This window comes from Arvicanthis niloticus, chromosome 12 (genome assembly GCF_011762505.2).
Source record: "Arvicanthis niloticus isolate mArvNil1 chromosome 12, mArvNil1.pat.X, whole genome shotgun sequence".
Taxonomy (NCBI): domain Eukaryota; kingdom Metazoa; phylum Chordata; class Mammalia; order Rodentia; family Muridae; genus Arvicanthis; species Arvicanthis niloticus.
Genome location: NC_047669.1, coordinates 30344176 through 30367028, shown reverse-complemented (window position 1 = coordinate 30367028; position 22853 = coordinate 30344176). Strand labels below are relative to the sequence as shown.

Sequence of the window (22853 nt, the reverse complement as noted above, 5' to 3'; positions counted from 1 at the left end):
ACTTAGGAAAGCATCTTTTTAACTGAATGTAAGAAAGAATTCTGAATGCTGCATTCCTGAAAGGGTTTTCAATACTATTCTTTCCCAGTACAAGCAGTGTGGCACAGCACTGTCCAACATTAGTAAAATATTGTTCCTTTTAAAGTGGTCTACTACTCCTTTTAAGATTTGTCACAGGAAACCCTCTGTTCTTTTCAGAGCCATAATAAAGGGCCACCCAACTGGCCTTCCACCCTGAGCTTTACGCTGGTCTGGAGTGTTTCCTTTCAGCTTCTCACCAATGCTGTTGGGAAACTCAGAACCCACAGCACAAAAAGTTATACCTAAAAATCAAGTATATTAAATGACCTGGAAGTTCAATATGTACTTTATACTAATGCAAACAATTATGAAGTGAATACTTTGGTCTTCTGAGTCAATACATTGTTAAAACTTGGCCCAGATCTACCCTCTAATCTTGTTTATAAGTTACCACAAACACAGCTCCTCTGTGAGCCATATTCTGAGTCTCCTAACTGCAAGATCCAAGAGGAGCAGATGAGACTTAACACTATTAGTTTTATGACTTAGACAAACATGAAATACACAGAAGTAATCAACGTTGACGTTATGTGTTTGCACAAGATGAAAATCAACCACAGAGGAAGAGGAAGGAGTTCAGCTACAATGATCTCATTTGCAATGCTATTCTCTTGTGATGCTTGAAGGCAAGCCTATTCTGATCTGAGGGCTGGGGGAGCTTTCCATGTCCTCAATGCATGTCACTGCAACACAAACAGGAGACAGCAAGACTCGGCAAGTCTCCACCTTGTTCACTGCTCCCTCCGTTGAGCAGGAGTTCGTCATTTTGCCGCTTCAGTTCTGTTATGTACTTAAAGGCTTGGTCCAGGATCATGTTCTTGCTCTGCAAAAGAAAAGTAACAATTTCAATATTTCATTAAAAGGTAAAACCTGTAAGAATACATGTAAAGTGTGATAACCTTATCACATGTGATACATAACTTTTTAAAATACAAATTAGATACAAAGTTCATGTATTTATTAAGCCTCTGACCATTTACTATGTGTCAGGCTCAGTTCTAGGATCTAGGAATATAGGCAAAAGCATGAAGACCTGACTTCAATTCGCTGAAGATAAATTTTAAAAGCAATGTATGGTAGCATGCACTTATAATTCCAGCTCTGGGAATGTGAAGGCAGCTAGCCTAATCCAATATGTGAGCCTCAAGCCAGTGAGAGATCCTATCTCAACAAGTAAGGTGGAAGGCATGAATGTGGTTGCCCACATCTTTAATTCTAGCACTTAGGAGGCAGAAGCAAGCAGCTTTCTCAGTTCAAAGCCAGCCTGTCTACATTGATTCTAGGCCAACCAATCTAAAAAGTAAAAAAAAAGTAAAGGCATGCCAGAAGGGACAGCACCAGAAGTGTACTCTGGCCTTCACATGTACATGCAAATACAAGTATATCCACATATACATGTATGCCTGCATACACAGTACAAATAAAGCCAAAATGCTTTGAAGAATGACATGCACACACACACACCCCATCAAAATAAAAAAATAAAACAAAACAAAAAACCAAATCACAACACACAAAATTGTGTGAACAGATTTTTGCATGACACAAGAAGCAGTTCAAAGAAAAATCAAGGAGGCCCCAGAAGGAGCCTGGCCATGGCAGTGTGTGAACTGAATGTTTGTGACACTCTGCCAAATTTACACGCACAACTTCTGATCTGTAATGTACTGGTATCTGGAGCTGAAGTCTGAGAGGGCTCTACCCTCCTGGCTGGGCTTAAGCACCCTCACAAGAAGAGAGAGATGGAGAGGCGGTGCAGCAGCTAACACTGCTCCTGCAGGTTAGCATCCTTATGTGAAGAGAAGGCTGGAAACGAGAAGTGTGCTGATCTTTCTCTCTGTACATAATTAGGACTAGAAAAATTTTATTTCTTTCTTTTAAAGGTCTTATAACGGGCTGGTGAGATGGTTCAGTAGTTAAGAGCACTGCCTGCTCTTCCGGAGATCTTGAGTTCAAATCCCAGCAATCACATGGTGGCTCACAACCACCAGTAATGAGATCTGATGCCCTCTTATGGAGTATCTGAAAACAGCTACAGTGTACTCACATATAATAAATTTTTTTTAAAAAGAATTTGGGTGCTCTCCAAGAGCAGCATGCCATCTCTCTAGTGACATGGTCTTAATAAACTCTAAAAACATAATGTGGGGACTGGAAGATGGGTCAGTCAGGAAAGTACTTGCATGCAAGTGTGAAGATCTGAGTTCAGATCACCAACATGGGGCATGGCAGATCACATCTATAATCTTACCACTGGGGAGACAGCGACAGGCAGATCTCTGGAGCTCACTAGTCAGGCAGTTTAGCTGAATCATTGAACTCTAGGTTCAGTATAAGAGCAAGTTTCAAAAAAATAGAGTGGAATGCAACCAATGCGGACAGCTAACATGGATCCCTGTTTCTACATGTGTGTACATAGTACACGTGCACACAGCACATAAACATATACAGAGAACAAAACCAGTATGTGCATATGGCAAAAATGTAAATAATATGAAGGGATAAACACTGAAAAGTAACATTTCTCTCTGCTCTTGCTCTCTAGATCTTGTCCTAGACACAATCATTGTGAAGGTGCATGTATATCCTTCCAGAAATAATCTACACCAATATATTCTTTTAAAACGCAGACAGAGCTGCTGGGGAGTGGCTTGGTGGGTAAGAGTGCTCTCTGCCCAAGCCCTGAATTTGGATCCCTAGAGTCTCCATGTGTGGCCAGCCCTGTAGCCCCAGTGCTGAGGGTGAAGAGCAAAGAGCACAGGATTGCTGGGGCCTTCTGGTTGCCAGCCTAGCCAAAAACAAAAACAAAACCCATAAAATAAAATGAAAAAAACCTGTGAGCTCCAGGTTCAGCGAGAGATCCTGTCTCAGAGGAATAAGGTGGGCACAATAGAGGACACCCAAGGACCTCATCTGGCTTTGACTTTCTAATGACTATTTTTTACTTGTCAGTTTATTACTAAGAAGCATTTTAGCTACCCACTGGTCACTTCTGGTTTCTTTCTTTTGACTACTAAGCATGTGGCCGTGAATGACTAATGTCCACTCCAATGTGCATAGTATTAATGTCACTAGGCCTTTATTGCTCTCTTATGCAACAAGCCACTGCCGTGACTTAGTGGTTTGATTCTATAAGCTTCAGTTCTGGGTTCCTTCAACTGTATCACTACAGAGACCCAATATGCATACCTAGGAAACTAGAAAAGGTTTCTTTTACTTAAAAAACAAAAACAAACAAACAAACAAAAAACCAGGGGCTGGCGGTGTAGCTCAGTGGCTAAAAAGTGAAATGGTTATGATTTCCTTTCTTCAAGAACTTACAAGAACCAGAAATGAAAGCCAAGAGTAGGTAGAAGGTAAGATTTTACTAGGCAGCTTCCAACATGTACTGAGTGGCCAGGCCCCTGCCTCAGGCTCCTGAAAGTGGGGACAGTCTACTTTTAAAAACACGAAACAAAACAAAAACTCAAGCAAACAAAAATCTCAAACATTTATAGAAACTTAATTCACCCAGTAGGGATGAAAAGAAATTGAAGTGTCAAGGAAGGCAATGCGGAAAAGCAAGCTGATCCAGCCTGAGCATCCCACAAGTTTCAACAGGAGGCTCCCAGAAGCAAGTGATACCAGGCCCCTCCCACACCCATATCCGCAGCCAATGGGATGGCTTCTTTCCTGCTCTACCCACACAAAGCAAGTTTATTTTCTCTGAAATTTGAACTAGACAATTTCAACCTCAGAGACAGTTGCTCCAACTAGTCAAGACAAAGCTCCCAAGTCAAGCAAGGCAAAGCAAAACGCTGTGTGTTACAATTTCAGAGCCTCTAGCCCTGTCCCTGAAACAGCCCCAGAACCCCAGCAAGCAAGCTCACAGGCTCCTTCTACTCTGGGAAGAGACTGACAAATGCTTTCTTGGGGAAAACAAAACAAAACAGTTAGGGCCAAACTCAGCTTTCTAAAAAGCTGTTAATTCGTTTATTAGTAAATTCTCTCCTTCCAACCTTTCTCCCTAAATTAAGTATTTGACTCCACATTTGAAGAGGGGTATGAGGTTAGGAATGTGTAGATATCTTAAAGCCAGTTGCCTTAGAAAGCCAGTCTCTTAAAGTTAAGAACAGGTCTCTAACACCCCCAGGCTGAAACCCAAGATGGTTGGATTTTAGTCCATTTGAGTGGGTGAGACCTGATGTTGTGTCTGTCCTTCAGGTCAGACAAGCCTCTAGGACTAGAGGGTGGGAAGAGACCCCTTTGATGTAATTGCTTTGTGTGACCCAGCTTGAGGCTCCCTTTCTATGCTGAGACAGAGAGAGGGCAACCAGGCACCAAGGAAGCATCTTTGAAGGCTGGGTCCAGTGCCTGGAGTGAATCATCACCCATCCCAACCTCCCAGCCCCCAACACATACCCGCCATGTGATTTGAGGAGTGGTTCAGGGTTGTATCTAGAAAGCCAGGCTAGCTCCATAATGAAAGAATTATGAGCAGGCACAGGCTTGGGTACTGGCCACTGGATCAGCACCCCACCTGGATAGGCCTGTCCACCGGGTCTCTTCCATTATAGTAAACTTTTCTCCTGCAGCACTGCCAAGAGAGGGCTAGCACCAGGGCCAGGCTCAGAGTTCCTCAGTACATCCCAGGCAGAGGATGAGGTTGCCCATGACACTAAGTACAGTCCATGCACATGCGCAGACCCAGCTCCAAGAGCTGCTAGAGCTCAGATGGTGCAGAGCATGATGTAGATTTGTTTTCACTTGACAAAGTAGGAAACTGAGGCTTGGAAAGTTGGGGGAACAGCACCAACAAACTAGTCCTGGCCCTATACCCAAATGGAACTGCTATCTCAGCCCTAGTCTGACCTGAGTGTCCCCAAGAGGCAGACGGAGGGTCCTTTGCCACTCCCCAGGGAACACAGTCCAGTGACATCTTTAAGACACTTCCATACATACCCACACATTCCCCACAATGCTCACACGTGGCCTACAAATCTCTCCGGTCACTTCTTGCAAGGTAATCCTGGAGGAAGCATATGAATTGTGGACAGGAAATAGAGCTGCAATCCTGGTGGCAGTCACCAGGGCCAGTAATTTCCTGGGCTGGGGGAGGGGTGGTTGCATTGAACCACACTACCATAGGGTTCTTCAGCAGCTCCAGTTAAAAAGGCACGGAAACTGGCTTTTGGATGCCTCATTCTCAAATATGAAGCAAGCAAACAAATGAAAATTCATGTCACTAAACATTTAAATACTAAGGCTTAACATTATTATTTAGACAAAAATACCTAAATGAAAGGGGAAAACAGAGAAGTGGGGGAGGGGTGTCCCCAGAAAAATTGAAGAAAATTTTCTGGGAAAGCCCATACAACAGTTAGGGGTAAGAATCCACAAAATAAGCATATGCCATGAGGTGGAGTAAACAGAATAAGAAAAACTTTATAAACTATATAAAACTAGAGACTGACTGGTTAAGACTAAAAACAAAGGACTGAAGGTTTTAAAGTCTCAGATAGAAAAAAAGGCAAAAGAGAAGTCATGTAGTAATCTGACCATCTAGAAAAGTGCATTGAGATTTCACTGAACATGTGCAAAGAATTAAAAGTAAGTACACATGACTGAAGAGACGCCCCGCTGGGTAAGAGTTCCTGCTGTGTAAGCATGAAGACCTGAGTTCAAATCCCAGAACCTACATAAGAAGCCAGGCAAGGCTACCCCTGCAGGTAGCACCAGTATTGTGGGGTGGGAACGGGCATATCAGAGAGCTGGGTGGTCCTCTGGAACATAATTAAGGGGGGGAGTGAGCTGACCCATGGGTGATCCCACACCCATGAGTGCAGAGACACCACAAACTGGACCCAATGGGTTATTAGAAAAAACAGAGAGGGTATGATGTTGGGGAGGAAGTGGAATGGGGGGGTGGGGGAGCTGGGGAGGAGTTAAGGGTGAATACGATCAAAGTATTGTGTACTGAATGAAATTTTCAAAGAAGTCATAAAAGCACTAGATTTTTAAAATATATAGAGTGGTAAAGGAAGACATCCCATGTCCTCCTCTGGCCTTCACATCGGTGTACCCCCCCCCCCCCACACACCCCACACAATTTTATAAGTTTAAAAAGGATACAGAAAACTAAGAAATGTAAAACTAAATATCAAAAGAAAACAGCGGAGAATGGTTGTCTATGAAAGTTGTATTAAGGCTAGAAAGCAGGAAGAATGTTAATGCTTATTGTTTTGATATTATTTACTATGTACACATACTTATTTTATATAGATGATTTAATTAAAGTTAGTTTAAAAGTTATTACAAGTTCTTCTACGCTGCTGTCAAAGAATCCTATATACCATTAAAGAGAGGTGATTTGTGAGACACTGATCTGAACCAAGTGTTCAGTATGTGCAACTAGGGAAAGTGAGGAAGCTGGTCTCCAAACCGGAGCTGACACACGCTAGTAAGGCCATGTCTACACAGATGTGTAACACTTTATTAGTGGCCATAACCAGAAAGTGGGATATCAATTTTCTTCTAGTTTTTCATGATTCCATATAAGTTGAATCATTTGTTTTGTGCTCAATGATCCTCTGTTTTATCCTTGCTTAAAAAAAAAAAAAAAAAAAAACCAAAATTACCTTCATTAGGGAAAAGTATAATGCATTAAGCTAAGATTTACAAGTACTAACTGGAGTTGACAGGGAATATAGAGGGCAGATGTAGTAATACACACTTGTAATTCCAACAATGAGGATGCTGATGCAGGAGAATAACAAAGATGAAGCATGTGTAGAGAGCATGAGAAACAAGTTAACAATCCTGGAAGCCTCCAGGTAACAGTGTTAAAAGCATAAAGAGCATTAATGACTAGAGAGCAATGCTAGGAAATACAGTAGCTCCTATCAATCTAACCATGGGTCTACCCTAGCAACTCGTTAGAAAGGCGACAGTCTGGCAATCGCATGGTGCATTTGACATGTACAGAAAACTGTACTAGGAGATTAACAAGCAGCAAAAGAAAATACAGTAGATGCCTACATTTTTCAGGCGTGGGGGGAGATAAACACAGAACACTGGACTGTTTCAGAGGGGGGAGGAGGGAGCACCTCCCTGTTTCAGAGCAGGGAGGAGGGAGCACCTACCTGTTTCAGAGCAGGGGAGCATGGGATCAGCTCTCCTATTCTGTTTATCCCAGCATTGATTTTCTTCTTTCTGTGCCTCTCCACTAGACAGAGGAAAAACATATTATCAACTTTTATACTACTAGGCCAAACTGTTCAATTTACCTGGACAAAGGAACTATTGGTAAAGGAATCAGACGTGGACGAGGCTAGGGCGGGGGGAGGGGGTGGTCTATAGCTCAGTGGCAGAGCACCTGCCTAGTATGGACACAGAAAAAGAAATTTAATCCTAAACCAATAATCATTATTTACCAGTTGTAACTAAAGTTGTACATAAGGTTTCAAAGAATGCAGTATTTTAAGTCAAATGTTATGAAAAGAAATGTATCACCTTTATAAGCATTGCAAAGAAAATCATAAATAATAACTACATTAAGATGATTAAAAAGGACTGGAAAAATGGATTAGTGACTTAGAACACTGGCTGCTCCTCCAAAGGGCCAGGGTTTGCTTCCTAGCACCCACATGGCAGCTCACAACCATCTGTCACTTCAGTCCAAGGGGATTCAGCAACATCTTCTAGCTTCCCAGGGCACTCAGCACATGGCTGGTGCATAGACACACATGTAAGTGAAACACCCATACACATAAAAAAATGATAAAAAGGAAGTTAACAATGCATTATTATTAGGCCATCTTTCCATTATAATTCAAATAAGTAGTAAAGATTTATTGATAAACACTTATTTTTTAAGTTCATTTTTATTTATTTGTGTGTGTGTTTGTGTGTCTGTGTGTATATGCAGTACACACATGGAGTTACCAAAAAGCTGTCTCTGTTTTAGCAAATATGACCTTTCTTTCAATTTTAAGAACCTTAAAATGTCTACTGTATGATGATTAGGCCTTTATGAAATAGAAGCAGCTGTGGTCATATGTATGGGGAGCTGTCTTAACTGCAAATTGATGTGGTAAGACCTAGTCCATTGTGGGCGACTCCATTCCCTAGGTAGAGATCCTGAATGGTATAAGAATAGAGAAAGGTAGCGGAAAACAAGCAAGAATGTGTTTATTGTTTCTTTGCTTTTGTGAATTGCTGCTTGAGTCCCTGACTTGAGCTTCCTTCAGCAATATATAGCAAATTGGAATTGTATGCCAAATAAGTCTGTTCCTCCCCTATGTTGCTTTTGGTCAGGATATATTATTATGGCAACAGAAATGAAAACTAGAGTATGGGGCAACTGACAGCTTGTTAATTAACTGCCAGAATGTTCCAGACTGACATTCTTAAACTCTAAAACAAGTAAGAATACAAAAGAGTTCATTTAAATAATTTCTATAAGATGCTCAAGGTAAAAACAAACACACATATTTAAAAATAATAAAAAATTAACACACATATAGTAGTAAATTACTCTTGGCTATCTTTCAATGTCTTCTTTTCTAATAATTGATTGCCAGTGTTAATTTTCTTCTTTTTTTTTTTTTTCATTTTTTTCAAGACAGGGTTTCTCTGTGTAGCCCTGGTTGTCTTGGAACTCACTCTGTAGACCAGGCTGGCCTCAAACTCAGAAATCCTCCTGCCTCTGCCTCCCAAGTGCTGGGATTAAAGGTGTGCGCCACCACCGCCCAGCCAGTGTTAATTTTCTAACAATGGTGCTCATTATTATCTGAGTGGATTTCAAAGGTGATAAACTCATCCCACCAGTGTTCGATGTATATTAGTAGATAAACTCTTCCCAGAGATCCTCTCTGTATGCATAGCTATGCCACAGATGTGAGGCTGACTCAAAATAAAATGTTATATAATATGCCAAAGTGAAAATGGAGACACAATTAACACTGTACACTTGGCTGGCTATGGTCTATAATCTAAGATTAACGATAAGATCATATTTATTTTACACATTTATTTCTATGATAAAAGTCTATATAACTTAATATTGTCCACATACACTAGGCATAGTGGCATAAGCCTGTAATGTCAGCACTCAGGGGGCAGAGGCAGGTGGATGTCTGTGAGTTTCAGGCCACACAGACTTTGTGTGCCACATGCAAACAGCCCACTGCTCATGCCTTCCTTCCTCAGGGAGCTGCCCCTCTGGAACCTGTGCAGAACCTTCTTTGTCCCAGTGTCCTGGGTGAAACCCCTTCCAACACTAGCCCCCAAAATATTCTAATTTCATAACAAATCCAAAAGAGGTGACAAAGCAGATGTTATGAAGTCAGATCCACGGGAATATTCTGTCAATAAAAACAATAAAGTTTCCTTTTCTAAAATGCAACAAATAATTCCCTGTTTACAACATAAAAACTTGTAATCAGCCATGCCATAATTGATTCCAACAGAGTTCAAGTCACTGGACGTACCTGCATTGTGTGTCTCTCGGTTCTTCTTTCTGAAACAGAAAAGTACAAAGACAGGTAATAGAAAGATAACTGAAAAGCATTTTTTAACTTTCATAACCCATAAAAACAAATTTTATAAAATTGTATCTATTATATCAATAAGGAATTACTTAGTGGATATCATGGCATGAAAACCTTACTGCAGATACTTTCGAATACATTTAATAGATATAATTTTGAAAAGTAAGAACAATTCTCTACTGATACCCATTTCATTGTGGACTGCTGGGGGAGCTGCAGGCAGAGCGAGTGGAGGCGGAGCAGCGTGCAGTGCATCTCTGCGAGTCCTGATTCCCACCAAAGCAAACGTGATATGAAGAGCACCTAGGTGCCAACTGCAACCGAGCCATCGTCCCATCTGTGTACTCAGGTTATCTAACGCTTTTATTTACTTAACATTTCTACTAAAGACATTGACTTTCCCTTTTTGCATAATTAACCAACAGATTAGCTTTCACTAATAGCTATTTGGTAAGGAAAGAGACTATAGTACTTTTAACGTTATTAAAAGCAGTAGCCATACAATTCTGGGCAGACATTGCCTAAAATGCTAGATACTCAGAAGAGGGGCTATAAGAAAATAAAAGTAATGCTATGTATATTATCATTAATGGATTATGATGTAACAAATTAAATACAATCTAAATGTTTTAGGAGCTACAAAAGGAACGCAGTTTGCCAGTGAAAATGTGACATAGATTTGGTACAATGTTTTTTGTTTTTGTTTTTGTTTTTGTTTTTGTTTTTGTTTTTTGAGACAGAGTTTCTCTGTGTAGTCCTGGCTGTCCTGGAACTCACTCTGTAGACCAGGCTGGCCTCAAACTCAGAAATCCACCTGCCTCTGCCTCCGGAGTGCTGGGATTAAAGGCATGCGCCACCACCGCCAGGCTGGTACAATGTTTTAACTACTGATGACAATCCTTACTTGTCAGGCTTCTGAGAGAATAAGGACAGATAAATTTTAGCCATGTGAATCTCTTTTAGTAAATCTATTTCTATCTATCCACACATACTGGAAACTAACTCTGCTTCTTATCTGCCTACGTGATATTATTTGGGGCTGTGGATACATACCTGTGCTGCTTTTTCATAGGCGTCTCATGCTCTGTCATCTCTGGCATGGTGAGAGAGATAGGAATCTATAAAGAGATAAAAAGATAGATGTAATTCAAGATGCTTAGCCATTCTAGAATTTGGAGAAATCAAATGGCAATTCTATTTCAATACCAACAAAACAAAACAAAAACAACCAAGCAAACAAAACCCACAGAAATATACTTTACTGCGTGATGTAGATGAGATAGAACGTGAGCTGGAAATTCCAGCACTAGGAAGGCTGACACAGGAGGATGATGAGTTGGGGCCAGGCTGGATGGCATGGCAGGTGCCAAACTGACTTGAGCTTCAGAGTAAGATGCCACTGGTAAAGCTGGTAAACGTTTGACCAGCACAAACGATAAGAACACCCTGCCTGACCCCTCTCCAGAAACAAGGGGCAAACTCTATTCTAAGTAGCAGATGCAAACCAGAGTCAGGCTTCCTTCAACTTCCAAGTGCCATCTCAGTTATCCATGGAGACTCGCTAAAACATGGGCATGAAAACCGTATGAAGACAGTGGATTTTCCTCTTTCTTCCTTCATTCTTTTTCCTCTTGGCCCTTTCTCTTTTGAGACAGTCTCATTATGTCATCCAGGATGGCCTCAAACTTGTAATCCCCCTGCTTCAGCTTCCTGAATGTTAGGATTATGGGCATACACCACATCTTGGCTAGAAACCGATGTCCTATAGGGGAATCTACACATAAATGGGAAAAGCCTGGAGGTAGAAACATTAATACATGGAGTGCAGCTGTGCAGGGTCAGCAATACTACTGGGGATTTCCTTCTCTCGGGTTTTCCACAGTCTGAAAGGGAAAATGTTCTCAGGATACAATGAACCTTCCAAAAGAGGCTGCCAAGCTCTTTTGGAAGGGTACCTGTTGGGCTACAAGGGAAAAGATACAAACACAACACTCCCCTGTCTCCCCTTCTGGGAAGGGAAGGGAGGTAATAAGTATAGAGGTAAACTCAAAAAGCATGGGCTTAAAACCAGGTTGTACCACTGCCTAGCAGTTTGTCATGGGGAGATTCTTGGAACTTCAGTTCTACATAACTGGGCTGCTTTGAGAAAGGAATGAAGTGATGCCAGGAAGGCACAACACCGTGCGCGGTGCCTGGAAGCAAGAAGGACCCAGGAAATGCTCTATTTTACAATAAACCCCAGCCTTATAAAGGAGGAGGACAGAAGGACAAAAGGCAGACAAGAAGCTGACAGGAAACACTGACTGCTACGACTTTGGAGAGCGTGTAGTCACAATTCATCTCCAGGGCTAGCAAGATGGCTTAGTGGGTAAAAGTGTCTGCTACCAAGTCTGACTATCTGAGTTCCATGCCGAGACACACACAGAAAGAGGAACCAACTCCTGCAAGTTGCTTTCTGACCACAGACGCCATGGGGTGTGCATACCACAAAAAAAAAAAAATCTTACAATGTTTTTCAAAAACAACTCACTTCTGCAGCCTGCTCCTGTTCCACCTCTCCTTCCAACTGGTGAAGCTGCTTAAGGCCTAGAGAAGCACCGTAGTGGATAAGCACGGAACTGTAATGAGGGACAAGCCAGCAAGCAAGCACACAAATGACCCGTCTCCTTTCTCACCCAGGGGCTTGCAGAGTTTCTTCACTTTAGATTCCTGGCTTCCAACACCTCCTCTTTCTGATTCAAATCTATCATCTTCTGCCAGAAGATGGTCTCTATAGGTTATGTTTTCTTCTTACTACAAAAAAGAAAAACCAATGAGTGTTTACAGGCACCAAGTATCCATGAGATGAAGCCGGCAACTGATAGCATGCAGGCAAGTTTTAGAGGCAAGGAGGATAACCCTGACCATTCCCCACCACTGGAGAGCAAGTGAATAACGCCTTTCTCCAATGGGTAAACCATAAAGGGGGTTCTTACAGGCACGGGATGGCATGTACACATGTTCTCTTCAATGCTGTGTGCTCACAGTCCCTTGGGCTTTTATTACCCAGGGATCTCCAAAGACCTCCATGTTATGTCTAATATTAAGACCTACTTTCAATTCTAAAATTAACTTTCCTTCCACTTCCTATTTCCCTTATTTAAACTTTTATTTCTTCTTCACATGTCTATATATGGATGTTGTATGGTGTGTGTCCACAGTGTGTAGGCACATGTGAGTGTGTGAATGTGCATGCATGAGGAGATCCAAGGGTGATGCCAGTTATTTTGGTTGCCCTCTGCTTTATTCTTTTTTGCGGCAATGACTCTCAACGAGAGTCAGAGTTTCCTGTCAATATGGCTAGTCTCCATAGCCTGCCTGCTCTCAAGACCCTGTCTTCATAGTCAGAGGCCACCATGCCCACCTGATATGTATGAGTTTTGGGGATTCTAACTCTGGTCCTCTTGCTCCCATAGCAAACACTCCCCAGCTCTCTGCCCACTCTTTTCTGTAGGAGTAAGTGAGAACTTGCTTGGCACTAAGAAGGTAGGCTGAAGACCTATGAGCACAGATGGGCAAAGACACACTCCATGGCTCTGTGCCAGACTCACAGGTGAGGAAGGAATGGAGGGCCTAAATTCTAAATCTTCTTGGAAGACACCTTTCTCCTTTCTTCTCTTTCTTTATGCTCTGAGAACCTTAGCTCTATTTTAGGGTAATGTTTACCAAGCTTAGATAATAAGAATTATCTCATTGTGCTTTCTGTCTGTGGGTTTCATGTCCTTGGGTCCACGGCTGAGAGAGGACATGTGGGATTTATGTTTCTGAATCTAGGTTACCTTACTTAAGATAATATTTTTCAGTTCCACTCATTTCCTGCATATCCTAACTTAATTTTTCTTTACAACAGAATATAATTCTATGGTGTGTGTGTGTGTGTGTGTGTGTGTGTACTACATTATTCATTCATCTGTTGATGGACATCCAGGCTGGTTTTATATCCTTACTATTATGAAGAGAGTACCAACAAACATGGATGGGCGATACAATCCTTTGGGTATATGCCCAAGAATGGGTCATATATATTATGGAAATTCTCTTTTTAGTTAGATTTTTTTCTTGTGTGTTTCTATGTGTGCACATGCACGCACCCCTTTGTGTGTAGTGTGTGGTGTATACGTGTGAGTATGTAGGTGCACCACCTTGTGAAAGCCACAGAACTTTCTCCATTTCTATCCTGTCATCTTACTCTAGCTAAGACTACATTAAGTAAAAGTGAAGAAAGTAAACCTTCTTCCACTGTTCCTTATTTTAATAAGAATGCTATTTAAGGGATTGTAAACTATTGTAGCCACTGTGTAAATCAATGTGGAGGCTTCTCCAAAACTTAAAACTAGGGTTTGGGGAAGTGGCTCAGTGGGCAAAGGGCTTGCTTTATAAACATAAGGACCCAAGCTCAGATCCTCAGCACCCACATTAAAAAAAAAAAAAAAAGCTGGGTTGAGCAGTACACGCTTGTAATCCCAGCATGATGGAGACAGATCCCAGAGGCTCACTGGTCAGCAAACTCAGCTGAAATAACAAGCTCCAAATTCAATGAGAGACCCTACCTTAAAAATATAAGGTCAAAGGTAATAGAGGAAGACACTCAAAGCCAACATCTGATCTTCATATGTACATGTATAGGTAAGTATACATGCGACCACACATGCACACAAATCTATATACATACATACATATGACACATATGTACATATGCTCTCAAAAAGATCTAGAAGGATATCTATTAGGAAAAAGTTAAATTATTTCTATTTGTAGATGACATGATTCTATACTTAAAAACTCCACAGAAATTCTCTCTCTCTCTCTCTCTCTCTCTCTCTCTCTCTCTCTCTCTCTCTCTCTCTCTCTCTCTCTCTCTCTCTCTCTCTCTCTCTCACACACACACACACACACACACACACACAAAATCTGGACCTGACAAATAACTTCAGAAAAATAGGAGAATACACAATCTGTTATGGTGACACATGGATGTAATCACAGCATTGAGGAAGCTGAGGCAGGAGGATTATGAAGTCTAGGTAAGCTAGGGTTATCTAGTGAGCACCTGTCAGAGAGACAGAAGTGAGGACCTAGGAGTTGATAGACAGACACTGAAACTTAAGGTCACTGGTTTGGCTAGCTGGCTGAGTAGCAGGGCCCCAGAGGTATCCCTGCCTCTCCCCACTCAGCACTGGAATTACAGGTAGGTGCCCCATGCCTGGCGTTGACATGGGTGCTGGTGATGTGAACACTGGTCCCTATGCTTGACAACAAGCACTTTACTGACTGAGCCATCTCTCCACCCACCCAAATTTACATTCCGTATGTTAAAAAAAACAACCAGAATAAAAGACTACATTATCATAAATCTTTGTCTACTTACCAATTAACCTACCAAAGAATACATGGCTTTTCTACTCCTCTTGGCACTGGGGTTAAATAATGCAGGGCCTTAGACCCCTGAGTCACACATCCAGCTCACATGGCATTTTAAATACAATATTTACAGGACTAAAGAAACATACTTCTTAAAATAGTTAAAGTGCCATGAATTTTTAAAGACAGATGCTAAAATATTACATGAATAATCTATGAGTTATTATATTTGTGTAGGAAAAAAAATCATTGGGAATCAAGTCAAGGCCAGGATTGACTCTTACATGGTCCTCAGATCTCCTACATCAAACCACATTTTCTATAACCTTTTCCACTTTGAGGTAAAACACACACAAATTGCAGACATCTTAAGTACACCATTCAGTAAGCTTTGACAGATGCACATATTTCTATGATTCAAACCTCATCAAACTATGATATTACCACCAATTAATTCTTTCTTGGCCTTCCCCAGTCAATCCCTTCCTGGTTTCCGAGGTAATTGCTTTCTGTTTCCTCCACTGGACTTCATACAGATGTATTAGCTGAATTCTCTTGTGACAAGTTTACACTTAGTTTAATATAAATGTATACCTTCTTCAGAAGTCAACTCCTCTTTATGAACATAGGTATATGAATCTTTAACACTGGCTGTTTATCTGTTCTCCTATTGATGACTTGCCATTTTGTCCACAAATGCTACTGGCACAAATTACAGACACCACAGGATAGACAGACAGTCACTAGACAGTCAGCTGAGCATTTTGTGCTGGTCACTGGTATCTAGACAGTTCCCTAAATAGCAAATGACATATTAATTGCATGGGTGACTTTTTTCTAAAAGGATGACCAGGTACACTCTGGTAGGTAGAAGGCTACCTTTGCACATCTTAGTGCATTCAGACCCATCCTTCCTGCCTGACCAGTCCTAGGCTCTTCCTGTCTTGCTGCCCAAGGCAGGTTCCTCTCTCTATGTCACTAAAAATTGCACTTTGTGAAATCCTGGATCTGTTTGTGGTCTTCTTTGGCCTGTCAGCCTCAGCACTTGCTGCCTCTGGTGGCCAGTTCTCAGATACCAGGTTCCCTGAAACAGGTAATGTTTGGAGTTTCTTTTCTGGATGATAAAATGTGCTAAGGTTGACTGCGATGATGACTTTGATGTTTAGTCCACTGTATGCACTAAAACCACTGCAGTGGACACTAAGAGACTGAACACAGGCACACAAATGCACCCCCTTCATCTCTCTCTCTCTCTCTCTCTCTCTCTCTCTCTCTCTCTCTCTCTCTCTCTCTCCCCACCCCCCCCCCCCCCACACACACACACAGAGTCTCATCTAGCATAAACTGGCATCAAACTTATTGTGCAGCTTGTGCAGCCCAGTCTGGTCTTGATCTGATTGCTCCTGCCTCAGCCTCCCAAGTGCTAGGATTACAGATATGAGCTAACACCTCAGGCTAGGAAACTTAGAAAGCAAATTCATTGCCCCAAAGCCATGCACACACAGAAGCAATCTGACTTATTTTTTTTTTTCTACAAAAGTATTCAAATCACTTGCAAGTGGGTTAGAATGCTAAACTGGAGTTCTAGTTCTGACAGTTTAAAAGTAGGAGACTAGGAAGGTGAGCAAAGCTGAAGAGACGATTCAAAGCTCACTACAGAGCTGGAGCAATCAAATGGACTAATGAAAGCAGAGTTAAGAGCAAACTTTACATGAGACCAACTGATTCTGACAGGAAGCCAGGACCATTTGTGGAGGGAAAGAACACATTTTTAAAAAAACAAACAAACAAACAAACAAACAAACAAGCTGGAGCACCAGGACATTCCTATGTAAAATGAGGGCTGCAGAGTTGGCGCAACAGTTAAGAGCACTTACTGCACTGCAGAGGACCTTAGTTCAGTTCCTAGTACCCAGCACAGGCAGTACATGGATGTAACTCAAACTCCATGACATGATCTTCTGGCCTCAGTGAGAACTGCATGCAGACACATGATTACACACAGATACATACACATATGTGTAATTAAAAATAAGTATTTTTTAAAGTGTTTAATTCATGTCATGTCTAATACCACAAAACTGTTAGATATAACAGCAAAACCACAGTTATAAAAAAAAAAAAAAAGTAAACTGAACTTCACTAAAAGTAAGAGCTTTTGTGCTTCAAATGATACCATAAAGAAAGTGAAAGGGGTTGGTGAGATGGCTCAGTTGGCAAAGGTGCTTGCCTCCAGACTTGACAGCATGAGTCCCATCCCAGGAGAAAGAGAAATGACTCCTGCAAGTCACCCTCAGACCTTCACATGCATGCCCCCTAATAAAAAAAAAAATGTAATTTAAAAAGGAACAAGGAAAGAAGGAAAGAAAGAAGAAAAAAGAGAAGGAAGTAGAAGAAAGAAAGAAAGAAAGAAAGAAAGAAAGGGAAGGGAAGGGAAGGGAAGGAAGGAAGGGAAGGGAAGGGAAGGGAAGGGAAGGGAAGGGAAGGGAAAAGAAAAGAAAAGAAAAGAAAAGAAAAGAAAAGAAAAGAAAGAGAAAACTTCTAGATGTGGTGGTACACACCTGTCACTGCAACATTAGGGAGGTAGAAGTAGGGGGATCAAGAGTTAGAAGCCAAATGGATGGGTCTATCTTGTCCAAAAAAAGAAAAGGGGGTGGGGGGAGAGATGGCTTAGCAGGTTAAAGTGCACAGCACTAAGTTGACCACCTGTGTTCTCTCAGTTTGATCCCCAGGACCCACACAGTGGAAAGAGAGACCAATCTCCCACAAGTTGTCCTCTGACCTCTACCCACACCCATGGCAGCAGGGTATGCCTCCCAAAAGAAAAAATGTAAATAAATAAAAAGGAAAGAAGGGGAGGGGGAGGGGAGAAGAGGAGAAGGAAGGACAGTGGAAAGAGGAGGAAGAAGGGGAAGGGGAAGGGGAAGGGGAAGGGGAAGGGGAAGGGGAAGGGGAAGAAGGGAGAAGGGGAAGGGGAAGGGGAAGGGGAAGAAGGGGAAGGGAAGGGAAGGGGAAGAAGGGGAAGGGAAGGGGAAGGGGAAGGGGAAGGAAGGGAAGAAGGGGAAGGGGAAGGGGACGGGGAAGAAGGGGAAAGGGGAAGGGGAAGAAGGGGAAGGGGAAGGGGAAGGGGAGAAGGGGAAGGGGAAGAAGGGGAAGGGGAGGGGACGGGGAAGGGGAAGGGGAAGGGGAAGGGGAAGGGGAAGGGGAAGGGGAAGGGGAAGAGGAGACGGTACTGAGCCTAATGTGGTCACACATGCCTATTAGCCAACACTAGAGAGGGTGAGACAAGAGAAATGCTGTTTGCTGACTACTAGCAGCCTGGCTAGTAAACTAAGGTTGAGCTAAGATAAACACTGTTAAAGGTTATAATATCTTACTTAAAAACAGTATTTTCAGCCTCTAATACTTAATTCTGGCTTGCTATTATTTAGTATATTCTAAAATATTTTATACTTACTTTAAATGTTTTATGGAATGATTACACAGATAGATATACATTATATTATCTCTAAGATTTTATTAGTATATACTGACTGTATATAGTAACAGGTTTCATTATGACATTTCACACAAGCACATAACTTAGTCATATTAATTCCCCAGTAGCCTCTCCTGTGCCTTATCCTGCCTCCCCTGTCCTCTTACTCTTCCAAAGTATAAACCTCCTCCATCAAAATGGCTTTACTCTACTAGACAAAATGTGGAAATTATGCCACATCTAAACTTAAATCTCTGGTTTGGATCAGGTTTTCTGCTCTACACCAAAATGAGTTCTACTTGCTTTGATCACCTTGCTCTACTAGTTTTTCCTTATACTAAATTTATATATATATATATATATATATATATATATATATATATATATATATACACACACACACACACACATGCCTAGGAAACAAAGAAATTCACACTATTCTACTGTATCTTTCAACAACACTCACTGTGGATTCTTCCAGAAGTTTTCTTCTTTATGTATCCACTTTTTCCATAATGGTAGTCTGTAAGCAACTCTGCATCCTTCTTTATAGTGATCACAAGCATTTCTCCATTTCACCAAATACTCAAAGCCATGATACCACAGCTCCAGCACTACACAGACACATGCTTTACCTCACCATCCTGCTTAATGCTGTGACCAATTTTGCTCTCTGTAGTCATTTACAGCGGTCCTCTCCAGCATTTTGGGTTAGAAAACCCTTTCCCTGGAATGTGCTCTTCTACTTCCACATGGTTTAACGTATTCAACCTAGAATCTCTGGACATAGACTCATGTATGACTTAATGATCTGGACACACCCTGGCCCTAAAACACTAAAGTGGCTTTGTCATGTGGCAAACACCATCACAAGTATTTCTGGAAACTAACAGCTCCATCTTCACTGGGTAATATCTCTGGCCAAATTCTGTTATGTAGAGCACAACCTTTATGTTCTGCAGGTGCAGAACAGTGGTGCTTGTTGTAACAGAGAAGAATCTTTCCTCTGCATGTGTTTCCAGCAGCTGCTGTCTCCATCCCAGAGGGAATAAAAGGACCTGTTGATGTGTCGGCGTGTTTTCTGCTTCATGTAACTGCTGTCTTTCTGAAGTTCTGACTTTTTCTGCCCCTAAAAAGATCTTGCATCTTTTAAAAACATCTGTTGGCTCCTTCCCTCCTGTTTGGTGCTAATGTCCGAGTTGAGTTGCTAGGACACTTGTTAAAGGAAAGTGAACTCCTGCTCTCAGGCTAGAACTGCATTTCATGGTGAATCTCAGCTAACCTGTAAAATTCAATACAATTTTGAATTTTATTTTTAAACTATACAAGCAAAATTGCTTAGCATAAAAATATATAAATATATAAATAAATAAATAACCTACTTTCAAATCATAAAGAAATATATGGAGTTAAAGAGAAAGTTTCTTTGCTACACTCTTCATGGATAACCACTGTAAACAGTATGATATACTATATATAGCCTTTGCTCATCTTGTCACTGTGAACCACAAATACTCTCAATGCAAAATTTATCTCATAACTAAACTCAAAGAGAACTAACTCAAAGGCTTCTTTAAAAACTCAGTTGCTCAAATACTGTCTGTCTTATAGAGTGCCAATGTCCCTCTACGTTTAACACCTGGTGGTGTTGATAAGACATTTCTCTTCATATGTGCAAACAATTATCTGAGTGCACATTAGTAGCTGTCACACTGAAAGAGGAGGCCACACAGTAATCCTTTTCAGGTCTGGATGCAGCTCCCTTGATGTGGGTACCAGTCAGTTCCTCACACTCTGCCCCATTCCACCTCTGGTCTCATAACACAGGTCTTTCTGCTGACACAGCCTTGCCCCTGCCAGGAAAGTTTGCAGAATAGGCCCCAGGCCAGCTCCCTCTTGATCAGCTCACAAGTGGTCCACAGAAACACATTATCTCCCTTTTGCTGCAATAACTCCAAGAATTTCACCCTACAGGTATATTCACATATGTACAAAACCACATTTATTCAAGAATATTCACTACAATGTCATTTGAATTATTTTGAGAAGAAAATGCATGAAAAGACTTATCAAAAGGACATTAATTAAATGCCATAGTATTATGTTGAACCATCTGAAACTTTCTTCTAGAGTGCTGGCCATCAAACCCAGAACCTTCCACATGCTAGGTAAGGGATCTACCACTGACGACACCCTAAGCTCTGTTTCTGCTTTTGTACTGTTGCATCAGATAATTCAACCTCGTATTTCTACCACATGACACAGTGACTCTATGCAATAGTATTTATCTGTCTACTGAGAGAGCTAGATTGTGTCCCTTACCCAAGGCATATATTGAAGTCCTAGAAAGAGGTCCCTGCCAAGCATGATGGTACACACCTTTAACCCCAGCATTTATGAGCAAGATGCAGGGGGATCTCTAGAGTGTCAGGTCAGCCAGGGCTATCGAGTTGAGACTGTCTCAAAAAACAAAACAAAAAGAGAAAATGAAGGGAAAAAAAGAAAGGGAAGGAGGAAGGAAGCCCTTTAAAAGGTGGTCAGGTTAAAATGGAGTCACAGTGTGCTGTAATCTATCTGGCTGTGCCGCTTCACGACATTAGGGATCAGACAATTCAGCAAGGGATGATGCTGTAAAGATACAAAAAAGCCCAGCCTGCAAGCTAAGCATTAGAAACCCACTCTGAGCTGGGCAGTGGTGGTGCACGCCTTTAATCCCAGCACTTGGGAGGCAGAGGCAGGCGGATTTCTGAGTTCGAGGCCAGCCTGGTCTACAGAGTGAGTTCCAGGACAACCAGGGCTACACAGAGAAACCCTGTCTCGAAAAACAAAACAAAACAAAACAACCCACTCTGCGCACAGTTGGATGGTGACTGCTAGTCTAGAGCTGTGAGAAAAACAGTTCCTGTTATTTAAGCCACATTGGCTATGGTAGTTTGTTATAGTAGTCCTAGTAAACTAATATTAGTATATATAAAACTGTTTCGTATAAAACACCTATCTGTAGGATGGGAAGAACAAACATATATGTTTATAAATATACAGAATAGCTTCTGAAGGACAGAATGAGAAGAATTACTAAATATATTGTATAAACAATTTTAGTTGTTTGAACATGCATATATTTCTACTGTAAAATACAGATAAATTTCAATGTATTTTCTCAGAGTTCAACTTTGGCCTCAGTCAAATATAACATAGTCATTGTTAAAGAGAGCTTTAACAACGTGGCTGTGCAGTACTGCACAGTTAACATGTACAAGGCCCTGGGTTCACCTAAACACGGGTAAGTTAAAATAAACAAAATAAAAAACCTCCAAAACCCCCACCCTGAAACAAATGTAAAAAAATACCCCTAATATCTCCATATTCCTCCCATATCCTAATCCTTTTCTCCCAGAATCAAGGTAGCCACCATTATCAAACCCACTCTGTATTCTTCCATTGGACATCAATTTGGGCTTTCTACAGGGTTGTCTATATTTACTCAATGGAAATTGTCTTAAGAATAAAACCATGCCATGTTTGACTCTGAAACAGCTTTCACATCAAAATTTGTGATGGTCATTGTGCACTTCCAGATGTCATCACACATTTACCATTTTCTTTTAATAGCTAAAAAGTCTTTATTATCCATTATAACTGCATTAATAAATACAATTTTATCCCTCTCCCCCTTTTCTACGGAAAATGATGCTGGAAAAAACAATGCATAAAGCTCTTATGGTGGTATGAATAAAAAAACAAATGTCCCCCATGGGCTCATATATTTGAACCCTTGGTCTCCAGTTGGTGGCGCTGTTGCAGACATTGTGGAATCAGTCATTAGGAATGGGCTTTGAGAGTTCACAGCTTTGCCCACTTCCAGCTCCCACTCACTGCTTCCTGCATGTGGACGGAAATGTGATCTCCCAGTTTCCTGGTGCTGCCAAGTCAGCACCATTATAAAATCTCCTCCTGAAACTGTCAGCCAAAATAAACTTTCTTCTTTAAGTTGCTTTTGGCCATAATATTGTATCATATAAACAAACAAACAAAAAAACTAATACACACTTATAAAATGTTTATCAATCCAATTGCAATAAAATGTATTTTAGGATTGTGCTTAGTGATTAGTATGATTGAAAATACATTCACTGGGGCCAGCAAAATGACACAGTAGGCAATACTACTGCTGGAGGCAGAAGCAGGTAAATCTCTGTGAGTTCAAGGCCAGCCAGATCTACACACACAATGCTGTTTCAATAAACAAACAACAAAGAAATAAACAAAACAAATAAAACATTTATATTTCTTTTATAATTTCCTTCTTTATGACTTTTCTTTGATTTACTTATGCTGGGTGGTGGTGCATGCCTTTAATCCCA

At 41.2% G+C, this 22853-nt stretch overlaps 1 protein-coding gene across 2 annotated transcripts in view; it reads right to left on the bottom strand.

Annotated features, from left to right (window-relative positions):
* Window positions 1-22853, bottom strand: part of Usf3 (upstream transcription factor family member 3) — a 51140-nt gene that overhangs the window by 14504 nt on the left and 13783 nt on the right. The window contains exons 2-6 of one of the 2 annotated variants that reach the window (XM_034515793.2): window positions 12287-12404; window positions 10665-10729; window positions 9552-9580; window positions 7203-7285; window positions 808-904 (exon numbers count right to left, since the gene is read on the bottom strand). In XM_034515793.2, the coding sequence (XP_034371684.1) occupies window positions 808-904; window positions 7203-7285; window positions 9552-9580; window positions 10665-10711 (256 nt within the window). In that variant the 5' untranslated portion in view covers window positions 10712-10729; window positions 12287-12404. The remainder of the gene's footprint in view (window positions 1-807; window positions 905-7202; window positions 7286-9551; window positions 9581-10664; window positions 10730-12286; window positions 12405-22853) is intronic. The other variant, XM_076942982.1, reaches the window with a different exon arrangement.